The sequence below is a fragment of the Mastomys coucha genome, unplaced genomic scaffold (assembly GCF_008632895.1).
Source record: "Mastomys coucha isolate ucsf_1 unplaced genomic scaffold, UCSF_Mcou_1 pScaffold15, whole genome shotgun sequence".
Lineage (NCBI taxonomy): Eukaryota > Metazoa > Chordata > Mammalia > Rodentia > Muridae > Mastomys > Mastomys coucha.
The window spans coordinates 87,107,047-87,124,788 of NW_022196897.1; the positions used below are offsets into that span (position 1 = coordinate 87,107,047).

Here is a 17,742-nt window from a genome sequence, read left to right on the forward strand (position 1 = left end):
ACGAGGCCTGGCCTCCACACTCTGTGTGTGTGTGTGTGTGTATGTATGTGTGTGTGTGTGTGTGTCTGTTTTCTTTTAGTTTCACTGCTAACCTCCTTACCTGATACTTCCATTGTCCTCTTGTAATGTGAAAATAAAAAGTGAGGCTTTGGAAGACAGAGCTCACAGGAATGTGTGAACACACACACACACACACCCATACCCACACTCCACTTAGAGCCTGGGATAGGATCACTTATCTATTGTTCCAAAGCAAAACTTCTAGTCCCGGTCCCAGTCCAGGTCGGGCAAGACACTGCCTCAGTAGCACTGGAGTCCAGGTCGCAGGGTCCAGCAGGGCGAGTATTGGCTTACAGATAATTCTGCTAGGCTCCACCTAACAGCTGCCTAGCAATAGCTTTGTCATCACCCATAGCCATTACTACCTGTTCCTCAGCCAGGTACAAGCCAGGTGCGGCAGCATAGAAGAGAACGACTGGCTACCCCAGAGCCCTTCCTCCTACCTGCTTCCTTAGGCAGTCCTTCCCGCCCTCCCTCCTCACCTCTCTCCCTCCCTCCCTCTATTCCCACATGTTTCCAGGCAGCCTCTCTTTCTGTCCTTCTCTATCCACCCCTCTATCCCTTTTCTAGGGACCTGCTCCGCTCCCTTCCTCCAGTAAACTTTCTTTATCCCAGGTCTGGTGGGATTTCCCAGGGTGACACCTTGACAGGGGCCTGCTGGGTGCTCCCTTACTCCTACCGCATTATATCACAATTTATATTTCAGAACAGCAAGTCTCTACCTTTGTTGCCTGCAAAGCTGTGGCACTTCTCAGACACCCCCAAGAGTAAGGGCAGCGCCACCCTCTCTGGGCCATGCACATCTGCCAAAGCCTGGACAGGAGTGTGCAGCATGGTCATTGGCTGAGTGGCTTTTCAGATGATGGAGTGTGCAGCACGGTCATTGGCTGAGTGGCTTTTCAGATGATGGCCCGGCTGCCTTGGCAATCTTGTGCTGGCCTCAGGGGACACAGTACAGCCCTGCTTCAACTAAAAGGATCTCTCATGACCCCACTGAAACTCTTAACATTTTTTTCACTGTCCATTAATAAAAAGTTGTGTGTGTGTGTGTGTGTTTGTGTGTATGTGTGTGTGTGTGTGTGTCTATGTGCAGGTATGTTGTGCACCCATGTGCACTTACTCACACACACTGTTAGAGGTATTGTAATCTCCCTGGAGCTGGAGTTACAGGGGCTGGTACTGGGTTCTAGAAACTGGACTTGGGTCTTCTGTAAGAACAATATGTTTGTAACCTTTGAGCCAACACCTCATTGTCTCTCTGCCCCAGACTGAGTGAATGCTACTTTCCCATATACACTCACCTCAGCTTCTAACATGTAGAGGTCTGGTATGAAATATCTGGCCTGGGACACCTCTTGGACTAAGGAACAGAGGAGCAGGATCACCTGTGCCACTATCCCTTAATGACGTCACATCCTCAATGCTGACAGTTCAGGCTTCAGGTATGGTGGACTACCAACGGCAGCTGCAAAAGCACTTAGCTTTGGGATCCTAACTCAAAGGGCCCGGTGACTTTACACAAGCAGCACAGAGCCTACAATTTGGCCTCGGCCAGCACTGTTTGTTGCCATTGGTAACTCTGCACTTCTGAAAGTCCTTTAGTTCCTTGAGAGATCCATCTTCTAGCTCTCCACAACTCCGGAAGTCCTTCCAATGGTCCACCTGCTTTACTTACTCACAGTACCTTTCCCCACACAGACTCCACTTCCTCCAGGGAGCCTGCCCCAGTGTCCTGGGTGGGTGGGCCCCATGCTTCTCCCTCAGAGCATCTATGTAATTTCACCCCTCACTTCACTGGACTGTGGGCAGGTGTACGCCTCATTTTGCTCACAGGCACATCTACAGCAGCAGACAAGGTGCCTGGCAGAGAGTATGAAAACATACTGCTGAGATGTCTAAGAAATGAAAAGATAATGATCTAAAAACTGCTTAAAAGGGAATAATGGCCACCCTTCTGTCCCTTTTAAGACAACCTTTCAAAAACAAGGACTGGGCTGGCAGAATGGCTCAGTAGATAAAGGTGCCTGTCACCAAACCTGTCAACCTGAGTTCAAACCCCAGAACCCACATGATAGAGGGAGAAAATGGCCTCCTGTACTCTGTTCTCTGACCTCTATACTTGAGTTGTGGCATGGCTGGATGAACATTTGTGTGCATGCACATGCACACAGGTGAGCACACACACACAAGTGAGCACACACACTAACACACCACATAAATTAATTAATTCATTCACTCATTAATTTAAAAATACACTGCCTTCAACACAAAGTCTCAGACCACCTTATCTGACAAAAACGTGTATTATTTTTATTTGGGTCGGGGACAGAGATATCTCCTCTTAGAAATTCTCAAATCTACTCTGACAGGGTTTCTCTGTGTAGCCCTGGCTGTCCTGGAACTCAGTCTATAGATCAGGCTGTCCTTGAACTCAGAGATCCACCTCCTTCTACCTCTAGAGTGAAGGCCAGCTTGGGCTACATGAGATCCTGTCTCAAAATTATTGTTCTTTGTTAAAGACATTACATAAACAGGAATTCAATGCCAACTATTTGAAAACCACTTGTTCCCTGGATGTCTCCCCTGTATGTGAGACCGTATATTTCAACATACTTGTTTGGTTTTCTCATTAATCTGTTACAGGGATCTGTTCCACTAAGAGCTTATGAGGGTTGAAGTAAGGTTGTTTTTTTTGTTGTTTTTTGGTTTTTTTTTTTTTTTTTTTTTTTTTTTTTTTTTTTTTTTTTTTTTTTTTTATCTTCCCCTATGTTGGAATTAGGCCCTGACTATGTTGGCGTTTTTGGCATAACACCACTAACCTGATATCTCCCTGGGTCCCCATCCCTGAAATGACATGCGGCCAGACAGTAAGAAGGAAGGTAGGCTCCATGGAGACAGAGGCAGTACAACATACAGCTTAGGGAAGAGGCAGAGGGTGGGAGACTGCCTTCCTTCAATAGCTTTTGGATTTATGTGAAGGGAGTGAGGAAGAGATCCGAGAATGAGCCTGTGAGACCTGGGCGTCTGTGGCTGAACAGAGCCAGCCTCCTCCAGTCTGTGGCTGCTGTGGTAAAGCTAGTATCTCCAGAGAAACAGGTCCTGGGCCAGGAGAGCAGCCATTAGAAGGCTCAGCCTTCTACACAAAGAGGCCCAGGAAGGGGGCAGCATGCTCTCTGGGAACTGCTCCTTGTCCCCTTGGCTTTGAAGCTCAACTACAAATCCATCCCAGCAGGATGAGGGCCAAGCAAGTGTAATCCAGGGGGATGTTTCTTATTCTGCACCTTTCTTCAAGTGCAAGCTGCCCTGGCTTTGGAGTCCAGTAGCATGCACCGGTCTAACGAGCATGTTCGAATACCTGTTGTATTGCTGCATGGCTGAACATCAGGCCCCAGTGCAAATGGTGAAGGCAGAAACAAGCAAGCGTCTGCCTGGTAAGAACCTACATCTTAGGCACTAACAGAAGAATCTTTATCAAAAGTCTTTCACGGGGCTGTTTCTATCAAGGCCATGCTTTTGTGGGGAACTATTCTACAGTATATTGTACTATGACATCGGATGTTTCTACTGAGACTGTCTAGACTGTGCTTGCACTGGGAGAAGGAACAGATCTGACTCACCTCTAGATTCTATACAGAGACTAAGACATTGCCTGGCACTGCAGTACCATTACAGCCACCAAAACAGGAGGCCCAGGCAGAATGTATTCCCAAATCCAAGAACCCTGTCCCTTGCAGCGAAAGACCTTATAGTACCTACAGAAATAGAGTGGGGACAGCAGATGAAACGTCTGACTGTAAAAGTGATATGGTGGCTTCACATGGTGGCTACTACCAAGGGAAGAAATATCATGAGTGGGTTTCCATTCAGAATGAGTGACAGGTGTTGGATTGGCTAGTTTTATGTCAACGTGACACCAGTCATGAGAGGAGGGAACCTCAATTGAAAAAAAATGCTTCCATAAGATCTGGCGGCAGGAAAGCCTATATGGCATCTTCTTAATTAGTGATTGACTTGGGGGGGGGGGCTCAGATCACTGTGCATGGTTTCATTCCTGCACTGGTGGTGGTCCTGGATTCTACACGAAAGCAGGCTGAGCAAGCCATAGGGAGCAAGTCAGTAAGCAGTACCCCTCTGTGCTCTCTACTCAGCTCCTGTCTCCAGGTTCCTGTCCTGTTTGAGTTCCTGCCCTCATTGCTTTTGATGATGAACTATTATATAGAACTATGAGTGAAATAAGCCATTTCCTCCCCAAGTTGCTTTTGGTCATGGTGCTTCCTTATAGCAACAGTAAGCTCAACTAAGGCAGGTATAATAAGAAAATACAGTTTCTGGTATTAGATACAGAAAAACTAATGAGAAAGATCAAAGCCATTGGTCAAAGGAGTGGATGAGGCAGGTACTACGGAGGAGGAGTTTGGGACCAGTCTCTGAGGAAGACTGGTAGAAGGGCAGGGTTGCTGCCGCATGGCATCAGAACATTTGTAACTAACAAACCAAGATTTACACTAGCCTTCACTAGAACAAGTGCCAGGCAGACAACTGGTGCTTGGTACCTCATAATAGGTTTCCCACCTCTAGACTTCAGAGCTAAGTGCTTCTTACCCAGTGAGTATATGGGGCCTGAGCAGCTGCGGTCCCCGCTGATGCCGAGGAAGGGAGACACCACCTGCTTCACCAGCTCCTCCAGCTGCAAATAGCCCTCACTTGGGCCCGTGGGCTCGTGAACACTCTACAAATGAACACCGAAGACAGATAAAGGTCAGCGAAAAGTGTCAAAGCAGTGGACATTGGTCAGCACCTGCCAATGACCCTCCTCTGCGTACAAGGCAATGTGGTCGCAGTCAGCCTCCCTGTGGTTAGAAAGAAAGATACAGGCCAGAAGCACTGGGCACTTGTCCCAAGTCAATAGATGAAAATGAGAGAGAACAGGAAATGAAGAAGAGGCAGGAGGTGGGAGAAAGGATAAATGCAAGATTTGGAGCTGGTGGCTCTCACAGGGACATAGAGGCATGGGACATGGGGACATGGTTTACACTGAGACTTTCAGAGGGAGCAGCCCTCATTCCTCAGCCCCTCTGTCAGGTTGCCTAGCAAAACACAAATGACAGGTTTTCCTACATCTACAAAATGAGGATAGGATGCAGGCCCCTGAACTGAATATCAGCAAAAATGTTGAATGGGAGATGAACGTCTATTATAACAGACACTGAGAGACAAGTGGATCTCTGAGTTCAAGGCTAGCTAGTCTACAGAGCAAGTTCCAGAACAGCCAGGGCTACACAAAGAAAAACTGACTTGAAAAACAATACATACATACATACATACATACATACATACATACATACAGTTTAAGAAGTAAATTCAGAAACTGGGCCTTTTAAGAACAAAATCCAGGTTCACCCAGGACAATGTAGTTGTCACAGTTCCAACTCTCACTCTAAAGGTGAGGGGTGGTGAAGCCCAATGAGCATCCCACCCCCAGAAGAATGATGAGCTTACCACAGCAACCAGGCATTTCACAAAAGCATTGCATATGAACAAACACACAGGTCTCCCAACAACCAGGGACAGGTCCTCCTTCCAATGGCTACAAATAAAGACCAAGAGGTTTAAGAGACTTGCCTCGTATAACATAGCCAATAGATGACAGAAACAACAAACTGGACTGGAACCCAAGCTGTCTGGCTATGAGTTCATGTGACTACCATTTGTTACCAGGTTAGAAAACAGAGAGAACGCACAGAAAAGTCCAGAGCAGGAGAAGGAAGACCTAAAAAGTGGTTCTAGGTGTGTCTCTGCAGTCCATCACAGTAGGAGTCCTCAAACTTGCATTTGAGGTAAAAGCCCTCAGTAAAAGCCAGGTGGCAAGAGACCAGAAAAAGACAAGGGCCTGAGCAGTTAAGAAGGGAGACACGACAGCCAAAATTGGAAAAGAGCTGGTAAAGATCTGCTTTTTAGGAAAGCAGCAAGCTCCTTGCAGATTGTTTCTCACTGCAAGGGGTTTGAAAGCATACCCTCCTGTTGAGGGGTAGCAAAGACCCAGAGACCAGAAAGGGACAAGGGCCTGAGCAGGAAAGAAAGGAGACTCCAGGGGGTCTCTGTGTTTAGCCAGAATATCTCCTCAAATTCTCAAAATAGATCCTGAATGGTTTCATCACAGCCCTAACGTTGTCTGAGGAGTGAAGCAAGTGTACCAACTCCTTCAGATTAGCAATCTGTTGAGATGTGGTTCTCAAGTAAAGGGGTTTTTCCTTGGTCTGTTTGGGCTACACCAAATGAGACACAGATACCTGAGCGTTAGATGGGTTAAGGACACAAGAAGCCTGAAAAGAGGCTACAGATTATATGCAGAGTTTGACAGAATGTAAGCAGAGTTTGCAGTCTGGGACTAAAAAGGGAAGGGAAGAGACAGATGTGGAGAAAGTGACTATCTATTGGGATGAGCTTGACTGTGGCACTGGCAACAGGTATGGTGATTCTCCATAACCTCTGTCCCAGCTCCACTCTCCCTGAGCTCAAGCATCAAAATGCTTAGTGTTGGAAAGGAGCATGGAAAGCAAGCGAGCTGCTTGACTCAGGAAGGCACGTGAAGGCTGGCCCAAACTGGAGCAGGGCACTCAAGACAGAAGGAAGGCAAAGGAGCCAGAACCAGACCTTAGGGCAGAGTGGTCCAAGCCATAGAACTATCTTTCCTAGGTTTTGAGGCCCAGAAACATTTTTCTTCTTTTATTTCTTCCCTTGATAGTTCTTACTAGCTTCTTCTCTAGCTTTTCCTTCAAAAGAGACATGACAGGAAAAAGAGGTGGCAAAGGGAAGGGGCAAGAGGGATGATGACACAGCTTGCAACGGAGTGGCTTTCCAAAGGACATGACCCTTGAGGACGTCCTCAGCCTTCTGTCTCACTGCTAAACCACTCAGCACATCCCAGCCTATGAATGACAACTTTTCACAGCCCAGTATGAAACAAAGAAGCTGAGCCCTACCTTAAAAAATTATTAAGAATGTTCAGTGGGAGATGGGAGATTACAGAACTAAGCACAGGGCCTCCAGGGACAATGTCACACACCTTGCCTCTTGGGCAGGGCCCCATACTCACTTAAGGTCTCCCTTATCCTCTGGGTTGGACCCCTTGAGGAGAGGAGGTGTCTACGTAGTATAGCATGAGCTGCCCTTGTATTTTCCAAGAAGGGGGAATTAGCTCAAGAAAGTTTGGAAGACTGATGAGAAACAGAGAGCTAAAGTCTGAGGAAAGCTCTCTTTCCTTGTAACAGAGTCAGGCCATTTTGGGAACATCATGCCCAGGTCTCATGTCCCTGTGGAGAGTTGGACAATTTACAGGACATTCCCTATAGCAAGAGTGGTCCCAGAGTGGATTCCCTGAACATCCTATTCAGACTCCACAGCCGTTGCCCCTTGGGCCCTAGAAAACATATTTGGATGGAGAAGAGACCTCCATTGATTGCTGCCTCCCTCCCTGCCTCAGCTCTGCATCTCCCAAGGGAGAAAGCATCCAGGAGACCTATGTCTAGGAGGCTAAGAGGGGAAAGATGCCAAGTGCCCTGCCCTGGACTGTGACTATCTTAGAAGTTCTAAGGGTATTTCCAATACCTGGGGCGAGGCAGGAAGGAAGGCTGAGAAGTGGAGAGAGCAAAAGGTGAGGAATGGCTGACTGGCCCAGCTCACGTAGTTCCATTTAGACTCCCGAGTGAGTTAGCCGACTAACTCTCTGACCCTCCAATACCTTGACATGGGAAAAACAAGAAGATCCACAGTGGGGACTGTTTCACTGCCCAGATTTCCAGAATCTCATCATAGCCACGGAACGTCTTGTAAAGGAAGAAGCCATCATGGGACTCAGGCCATGGATCTTGGGTTCTTCCTAACTGGCTCCAGCACTTTCTGAGTCGTGTTCAACACTTACTTTTATGACCAAAGGTGCTGAGAGCACAGAAGAGGGAAGGTTAAGATTGGCTCTGACTGCTCTGGACAACAGTGTTTAGAGCAGAGAAAAAATGAGCACCAAGACCCAGCTCTGCAGGGACCATGAAAGTCACAGCACCAGGTCAGCATTTGAGTCAGGTTCTAACGTCTGATGGAAGGATGGCGGGGCTGTAGGCCCAGGGACTTCAGCAGATTTCCTAAGATTAGCTGCGGGGCTGGAGAGATGGCTCAGTGGTTAAGAGCACTCACTGACTGCTCTTCCGAAGGTCCAGAGTTCAAATCCCAGCAACCACATGATGGCTCACAACCATCTGTCATGAGATCTGATGCCCTCTTCTGGAGTGTCTGAAGACATCTACAGTGCACTTACATATAATAATAAATAAATCTTTGGGCTCGAAGCAAGCGGGGCTCAGAGCGAGCAGGACCTGGAGTGAGTAGGGCCAGAGCAAGCAGAGGTCCTGAGTTCAATTCCCAGCAATCACATGATGGCTCATAACCCTCTGTACATCTACAGTGTACTCATATACATAAATAAATAAATAAATCTTTTAAAAATATATCAGCTGGAAAGAACTACACGGACACAGCATGGTGGGGAAGTGGGACAGGCCAGAGTAGACGGAAGTTCTGGTACATCTTCAGAGGCTTTAAGGGGATGACGCCATGTATTCCTGGGTTGTTGCACACAAAACCCAGAATCTCAAAAGGCTTTTGTTACAGAAACAGGACCTCCTGCTCCAGTTTCAGATTGGGAGGATCCTCACAAGGCATCCAGGACCACACATGGAAGGAGAGGTACAGTAGTGAACCTTGGCTGTCACTATGGGAACACTTCTTCGACAGCATCTTCACAGGGGCTTATCTAGGCTAGGTTAGGTTAATAGAGGTGGGAAGACCCATCCAGCTCAAGGACAGAGCCGCTGCCTGGGCTGGGCTCTCAGGCTGCACGGAAAGAGGAAGCCAGCTGAACACCAGCATTCATCTCTCTCTACTTGCTGATACAGATACAAGACACAGTGTGGCTAGCTGCCTCACCTTCTCCTTACTGTACCTTCTCCTCAGCGATGACTGTAAGTGTAAATAAACAGTTCCCCTTTCAAGTTGTTTTTGTCAGGTATTTTGACACAGCTAAAGGGGAAGTAAGTAATACTGGATGGTGTTACAAATGAAAACAGAAACAGATAGTGGAGCCCAGCTTCCTAACCTCACTCTTAGGATCCTCACTCCTTTTCCACACTCCGTATTTGCGAGCTAAGCTCTCAATTCAGCATTTCAAATATAAGCTGCAGATGCTTTGCCACATCCCATCCTTTCCTTTCTACACAAAGGGTAGATCTAGAGTGATACTCACCCTTATCTCTGAGATGACCCTCCTTCTTTCTTACCACAGGAAAGGGGAAAATACAGGGAATAGCCCCAAGAGAGTCAAAAGCACAGTAGTTGGGCGAGATGGGGCTGGTGATATCCCATTAGTAAACAAGAGCCTGGTGGAGGAACCTGAGACTGCACACCCATCCATGGGAAAGAGCTCTCCAAGGTCTGTTGGTTCCACCTGACCACATTCAAGGTTGATTGGGTAAAAGCAATCCCCAAGCCCAACGTGTGCCAACCAGATAGATCCCTTACCTACAGGAGGGAGCTGGATGCTCACAGTTCTGCATCTTAGAATCTTACTCCCTCTTACCAGCTGAGAAATTTCACTCAACTGCATAAGCGTCCTGTTTTTGTTTCCTCGCCTGGAGCATGGGGATAACAACAACGCTGACCTCATAAAGTGCTTATTTGGACTGTTTAAGAAAAACAGAACATTTATAGCCCTTGTGTCTGCACCTGGCAAACAACCAGGGTCTGAGAAGTGTTAGCTCATCTTCCTGTTGCTGATTTAAGACTGGGATGAGAAGACAGGATGGAGCCATCTGGGTAGCGTCTCCTTGGAAACAAACTCCATGGTATGCCACATTTAATCTGGTCCAAATAATTTCACAAACAGAAAGACCAAGTCCAAAAGCATCCGGGCAAGGCCACAAGAGACAGCATCATAGGACAATAAGATAGAACAATCCTAACAGAGACCAAGAAGTGACCAGAGCTCTGAGACCTAACATGGTCTTGCTTTTTCATGAAGCCCATCTAGGAGTTCTAGGTCTAACTTGACTCAACTATGGCAGATAGTTTGTCATTGTTTGCAATCCTTCCTTGGCTCCTTGACATAGTTTAAGAGCAGAGAAGGATGGCTACTACTCACTGGCTGGCACTGCAATGAATGGCTACTTTTGTGCTCAAGACTCTGGCCGGGTGCTGAAGGCACAGGCAGGAGAAGAAAGTTTAGTGTCTGTCTTGACTGTCCCAGACAATGGTGTTCAGGGCAGAGGGAATGTAGGTACCCAAGCCCACCCGAGGGATGGAGAAAGACACAGCTCCCAGGAACTCGGGCTCCGGATGTTTTCTTCTTCCCTTACTCCAAGAATAGCCCTGAGTACAGCAATGCACAGGTGCACAGCAACGGACCATGAGCTGGTGAACCAAGAAACATGGACAAAAAAGCAGAAGAATGCATGGCTCAGCTACACTGCTCTGTTGTTCCACTTCCTCCCCACCACCTCCATCACAGCAGGATCCTGGATCCTTTGTCTGACTGCAGGCACAAGGGACAGGGCCCCTCTGGAGCTCACCTGCAGAATGAGCAGCATTTGTATAACAGAAGAAGGCAACTTGGACTGTGCCAACAGCAGCAAGTCACCCAGCTTCACCTTTAGTAAGACCAGGTCCCGGAAGCCCAGCAGGGAGATCTGGCGGATGGTCAGCTCCTGTCCCTAGGGAAGAAGACAGGTGGAAGGGTGAGAGGTGAGTGCCTAGTGGATCCCCACTAGCCTCAAGGAGTCCAGGACAACCGTTCACAGTGCACTCAGGATGGATTAGGACAGGCATGGGCAAGGCCTGTGGGCTGTCTCAGAAGAAGAGCAGGCTCTGGTTTCCTCTGGCATTAAGACAAGGTGTGCCTCAACCTGCCTTAATTAATCTGAAGACAATACAATACACATATAATGGGGTCATGCTGTCAGGAGATTCCAGTGGGTGGGAAGAAGTAAGAGAGAGGAAGGTGGCAAAAGAAAGAGAAAGATCACTGCTCTCTCCTCCCCAAGGCTGCTTCCTCAATTTCATCCGTTAAATATTTAAACACTCATCCCAAGCCAGACAATCGACCTTATGGGGTTACGGAAGATGTTAGATCCTCACATAATCACAAGTAACTAATGAAGACAAGTAGTGAAGAGCATATGAAAGGAGTAAGTAGAAGTGTGACTATTCCAGTGGTTGGGGTACTAGGCGGGGGATAGAAGTGCCAATAGTTACAAGAGTTTGCATTTGCTAGGCTCTGTATGCTAGGCAGGACCCTAAGCATTGAGATGTAAATAGTGAGTATCATCTCCACAAATTATGCTGTGGTTTGTGTGTGTCCTCCTCAAACTCATCTACTGGAACCTGGGATTTGGAAAAGTGTTTTTACATTTTTTGAAGATTTATTTGCATTTATGCGTATGTGTGTGAGATGGGGATAAAGCAATTTATGCCTAAAGGTTTTACATTTTTCTTTCTATGCCATTAAAATGATTACAAAATATTGTTACTTGATCTTTGTTAGGTCTCAGAGAGTACATATATGTAGAAATAACCATCATGTCTTAGCTCAGGCTGGTCTAGAGAAGGATCTCTGACGGTCAGATAAAAGTCAGAATTCTGTAGGAATTTCTGAGATGGGTTCCCAGCCATCAAAAGCGACATATGGTTCTCCATGGACAGGTACTTGTGGCTGGCCTCCAGACTCTCTCAGTCCCTATTCACAAGTACTTGTTATATATCCCAAGGCCCTTCGGCTAGCCACCAGTCTGTTCCAGATCTTTTTACAGCAGTACCCCACCCCCATTCTCTTCTAGTCTCTTTCTCACAATTCTGTCTCTTGCTATTCAACTAGCTTCCCTAGCCCTGGCCATGCCCAGTTTGCTTTTTTTCCCTCTTGGCTCTGGACTATTCCAGATGTCTCTGGATGTTCTCTTTCTCTTACCCACAATAAAAACCTTCCCCCAACTGTGGAGCAGCCATAACAGTGAGTCCTCCTCCTCCTCCTCCTTCTCTTTCTCCTCCTCCTCCTCCTCCTCCTCCTCCTCCTCCTCCTCTTCCTTCTCTTCCTCCTCCTCCTCCTTCTTCCTCATCTTCTTTTTGGTTTTTCGAGCCAGGGTTTCTCTGTGTAGCCTTGGCTGTCCTGGAACTCACTCTGTAGACCAGGGTGGCCTCAAACTTAGAAATCTGCTTGCCTCTGCCTCCCAAGTGCTGGATTAAAGGGCATGTGCCACCACTGCCCGGCAACAGTTTCTTTACTGCACCCCTCACGTACAGTCTTATTCTTCTCACCACCTAAAAAGTTGGGAAGCTGGTATTACCCATGCTTGACAGCTAGATGGCTAGTATGACAAGACCCAGATTCATTGCTCTGTTTAGGCCAGGTTGCTTAGACCTACAAGATGCTGGGGGCTGACAGAAACTATCCAAGTTTTGTTCATGCCCCTTACGTGGTATCAGTAGTAGAAGTGTTTGATTTAAATAATACAAGGCAGAAAAAGTGGAGGCAGGAAAGGGCAGGCAGACTTTTTGAAACTAGTCTGAATGTCAATCTGGAGGGAGGAAGAGAAAGCAAGGGATAGGAAGGCAAATGCAGAAACCCCCTGCCAGCCACTGCAGAACCACTTTGCATTATTGTTCTTTCCTGGAAACCCCTAGAGGCTCCCTGGGCACTGGAGAACAAGCCAGAGAGATGGTAGATCTTGATTGTTTTGGATTTCATTTTTAAATCATTAAGTAATTAATATTTCTAGGCTTCTATTCAAACACTTAAGACATGATTAGGACAAGCAGAAACCACCTTCTGTAGTGTTCTTGGTATCCATACAAGAAACCACTCTTCAAAGGCTTATATTCATCTTCTGAACTTTTCTAGACAGTCTCTACCTGTATAAAACAGCACATGGAACCTTTAAACACACACAGGCCATGCCTTTTATTTAGTTTAGTGTAACTCGGACATCTTTGTAAATCGGCCCACCATGCTTCTCCCTTGCCCCATCCTACTTCAAGGACACTTAGTATTCCAATATGTGAATATACTCTAACTGCCATTGCATCAATTAAAACACCCTTCCCCCCTTTTAATCACAACAATGCTGCAATAAACATGTTCATCCATGATTCACTGGACACTTTAGTTAGTGTATCCAGATCGATATCACTCTTCAAAAGAAACACGTACACTGTCAACATCTGCCTTTACAACGAGATGGAGAGATGGCTCGTTAAAGTGAGTGCTGAGCAAGCATGAAGGTCTGAGTTTGAGCCCCCGGGATCTACATTTTAAAAACCAGATGAAGTGTCTGTAATCTCAGCACTGGATAGGCAGAGCTAGGGCTTCCGGGTCAGTTAACCTAGTGAAGTTAGTAAGACCTTGTCTCAAAAAACATGCAGTCAAACCCTAGTGTAGGGGAATGCCAGGGCAAGGATGGGGGAGAGGGTGGGTTGTGAGCAGGGGAAGAGGGGAGGGAATAGGGGGCTTTTCAGAGGGGAAACCAGGAGAGTGGAGAACATTTGAAATGTAAATAAAGAAAATATCTGATAATAAAAAAAAGGGCCCCTGACATTGGCCTCTAGCCTTTACATATGTGCGAGTGCACACACACTTACTTTAATGGACCCTGCCACATTGCCCTCTCAAAATGCACTGACTCATCTGTACCTGAGAGCACATTTTCTCACACATTGGAGGGTATAGAGATGACTGTTGAAGTGGACAAACATGGTAGACATCCAAGACCAACCTATTCCAAACCCACTTGTATGGCCAGGCCAGGGAGGCAGGGGACAGATCTAAAAACTTAGGGCAACTTCTCAAATCAATCTATTTTTCTATTGCTACCCCACCCCTTCCCACTCCATCTCCTCTCCAGAATGTCCTCAGTAGTACCTCTCCACAAAAGTGCCCTCAGTCACTCAGGAGTGGGCTAGGCAGGAGGGTCCCAGCACTCTCCTGGAATCGATGAAAAAGACTTTGCCTTCGAGTCTTCCAAGCTAAGGTTAAACAATACATGCTTAGGAAAGAGAGACTCTTTACTGCTTAGTAAATGACCAGAGGGCTGTAGAGTGCCAGTACCAGGTACCTCCCAGGTGGGAAAGTGAGCCCAAGCAACCCTAGACCAGAGCGTGACCAACAACTTACACCAAAACTCTCCTCGGTATCCCATATGTGTGTATGTGTATGGTACACGTAATGTGGAGCTTACATCGATGGTCCCAGCAGCCACAAAGGCCTTTTCATATATAAGCGCTGGCCTCCCATGCTGTCAGGAAAAGCACTCAATAGGAGAGATGAGGTACCCAGTTTATTCTAACTAACAGAAACGAGCCAATCGCTGCTTCCTGCGACTACCACTCATGGCCACTAACCAGGGCTCTGGGTTGTCTTCAGATTATGTTATGGCTTCACTTCATAGTGGATCAGAGAAAGAACACCTACTCATCCAAACATAAAAGCGAGTCTATCTCCTTGCAACCTCTGTCCTTGAAACAGAAAACCTACCTCCACATTACCCAACGTGCAGGCTGCCCACATAGCGTGTCTTCTGCCCATTTGTTCCAGATCTCCTCACCTCCTTTGAATACTCCACCTAATACTTTGAATCTGGGTCTCTCCTTCTCAATCTCTTCTAGCAAATTAAATGAGTCAGTGCAGGCAGATGACCTTCAAGGTTGACAGGGAAGAGAGTGGCCAGGTCGGTGGGCCACTTAGTTGTTGGGGGTGAGAGGAGTGAAATGAGCAGCAATACCATGTACGGCCAGATCTTACCACTTCTTAAGAGAGTCAGAACAGAACCACCCTTAGGTCTGTATGACTGTGTTCCTGTCTGGCTCTGAGTTCCTCAGTGCCCATCCTGACTCACACTCCACATTCCATAGCTATTGTCATGTCCCGGCATCTGCTGCACAAATGCCCCTCACTTGCGTGTGCATCCTCTTCCTTTGGGCTAAACAGATCAAACACAAGATGTTGTGTTTTATAAAAAAGAGAGAAAGAGCCAGGATATGTTTGGTAGAAACACTGTATGGTGAGGTGGGAGGGGATGCCTCTGAGGGTCCATGCTGAGGCATTCCTTTCCTGAGGGACCAGCCACACTATGGACACAGTATGAAATAAAGTTTACTTAGGGCATGGGTAGGGGAATTAGGAGGGAGTAGAGATAGAGAAAGGCAGAGAGAAAAGAGAGGGAAGGAGGGAGGGAGGAAGAAAGGGAGGGAGGGAGGGAGGGAGGGAGGGAGGGAGGGGAGAGGAGGAGAAGGGAGAGGAGGAGAAGGGAGGGGAGAGAAGGAGAGGAGAGGAGAGAAGAAAGAGAAGAGAAGAAGAGAAGAGGAGAGGAGAGGAGAGGAGAGGAGAGAAGAGAAGAGAAGAGAAGAGAAGAGAAGAGAAGAGAAGAGAAGAGAAGAGAAGAGAAAAGAGGCCAGCCAGAAACACATGGAGAGAAAGAGGGAAGAGGGGGAAAGGGAGAAGGAGGTAAACAGACCCTTCTATAGTAAGCCAGGCATTACCAAGCTGTTACCAGGTAACTGTGGGGAGGAGCCTAGAAGGACTGCTATCAGATGCTGGCTAAATTATTTTTTCATATATATATATATATATATATATATATATATATATATATACACATACATATATATATTCTGATACATATATATATATCAGAATGCATTATTTGTCATTTATATAAAATTCAAAGTTAAGCTAACACCTGGTATTTGTATTTGGTACATCAGCAGACCCTACCCTCAGGTCTGTCTTTCTGAGGATCTGCTGCTTGCTAAGGAGTGAGGACTGCAAGTAAGAGGGGATCTGTGGGGGCAGACACTGAGGGTCTCCATCAGCACTGGCTCAGACTAAGCATGATGAGGGGAGTGGACTGAAGCCAGGCTTCTCTATGTGCTGTGTTACAGGAGATGTGAGAGGCCAAGTCTGCAATGGGAGGTGACATCGCTGAGCAACATTTTAAATACTGGATATGAAGTGCTCTTTTGAAAAGCCGTGAGTGAAGTGCCAACAGTCTCCTGGGGTCTTCGCTGTGGAATGAGGAAATTCCAACCATTGCTGGTGGTGGCTCCGTTTCCAGTCTGCCTATTACACTCAACACTTTAACAAAGCAGACCAGGAAAAGCCTTAACCCCAGGGGGATGAGAGGAATGTGAGCAAGCTGCAGGTATGTGCAAGCAATTTGGAGAGGACTAGCTCACCAGTTAAGCTAGACTGGCTGGCCAGCAAGGCTCAGAGATCTGCCTGTCTCCCCCAGCCACAGGTGTGCAGCTACATCGACTTCTAAACAGGAGACGAAATCTCAGAACCCCAGGCTTCCATGGCAAGCAAGAGGCAAGAGTCTTTGTCTTAAATCTCACACTCTAAAGAACACTCATTATTGTTATTACTTTAAATTATATGTATATATTTGTTTCTTTGTGTGAGTTTGTGCATATGAGTGTAGGGGCCCATGGAGTCTGGAAGAGGGCATTGGATCCCCTGGAACTGGAGTTATAGGCAGCTGTGAACCACCCAACCTGGGTATTGGGAATCACAGCTGGAGTCTCTACAAGAACGGTGCAAATTCTTAACCACTATGCTATCTCGCCAGCCCTAAATCTCAACCCCATGTTTTGCAGGGACTGAAGTGTATAAAGTTAAACACCCTTGACAAGCCCACACTCTAGAGCTCCAGCCTGCACATCCTCCTACCCAGCACGATTACAACATGTAGCTCTCTGGGTGAGAGTCCATCAGAGACCAAGGAACATCATTCTTTCCCACGGCTTCAGGACAAGAGCAATTTGCTTAAAATATGTTTCAAGGGGACCAGCAGAAGTGGGAGGAAGGAGGGAGCAGCGGCAGAGGGTAAGTGCTGAACACAGTGAAAGGGCACTAGACACACACGGGAAGCTATCCTGATGAGCCAACAGTGACCAACGTGCACTAATAAGGTACTTTAAAACTGCACTTCAAAGAGAAAGCCAGTGGAAAGGACAGGTGGGCTGAGAAGGAAAGAGAAGGAAAAAGAAAACCTACCTTGTTCAGTGTGTGTGTGTGTGTGTGTAATTTCAAAACCATGAAGGTATCAAGAACCTACCAATTGCTGGTTATATGTAAGACCTTCTTCTTCACTTGAAGTTAGAGTCTAAATATAGACACAATGCCCAGAAGACCTCTGGAGCTCTTACTAACAACAGTGCCCCACCTCCAGACTATCCCCCTCTTAGCAAGAAGCCTGATCACCTAGGTCAGTGGAGGAGACAGGCTGTTGCATCCCAGCGACACTGACCTGAACCGGATAAAATATTGCCTGCAGGGTAGGGAGAGTCTCGGTGAAGAAGTGGTCCCAGACTTCAGCCAGAACCTCAATGCGATTGTCACCTACACACAGGAGAGAAGCCAGGAGAAAGAAGAGAACATGTCATTACTCACTGAACAGGCCACGGGACAGCTCCTGCTCAAATGTAAAAGTCTAGTACGCTAGGGAACTTGTAGCTTGGGAGCTGCTAACGCCTACGAAGCACAGCCACAGTGCTACAGGGTCTACTCAGAAAAGGGAGATCACTAAAAAACTCAGGTGACAGCAGATGCTGGAGAGGTTGTGGAGAAAGAGGAACATTACTTCATTGCTG

General features: G+C 47.0%; 1 protein-coding gene across 6 annotated transcripts in view; it reads right to left on the minus strand.

The window, feature by feature from the left end:
• The window catches only part of Prr5l (proline rich 5 like), a 174,566-nt gene that overhangs the window by 7,842 nt on the left and 148,982 nt on the right, over window positions 1-17,742 (minus strand). For all 6 annotated transcript variants that reach the window (XM_031371145.1, XM_031371144.1, XM_031371141.1 and 3 more), the window contains 3 exons: window positions 17,400-17,491; window positions 10,677-10,817; window positions 4,663-4,789 (listed from right to left, as the gene is read on the minus strand). In XM_031371145.1, coding sequence (XP_031227005.1) covers window positions 4,663-4,789; window positions 10,677-10,817; window positions 17,400-17,491 — 360 coding nt within the window. The remainder of the gene's footprint in view (window positions 1-4,662; window positions 4,790-10,676; window positions 10,818-17,399; window positions 17,492-17,742) is intronic.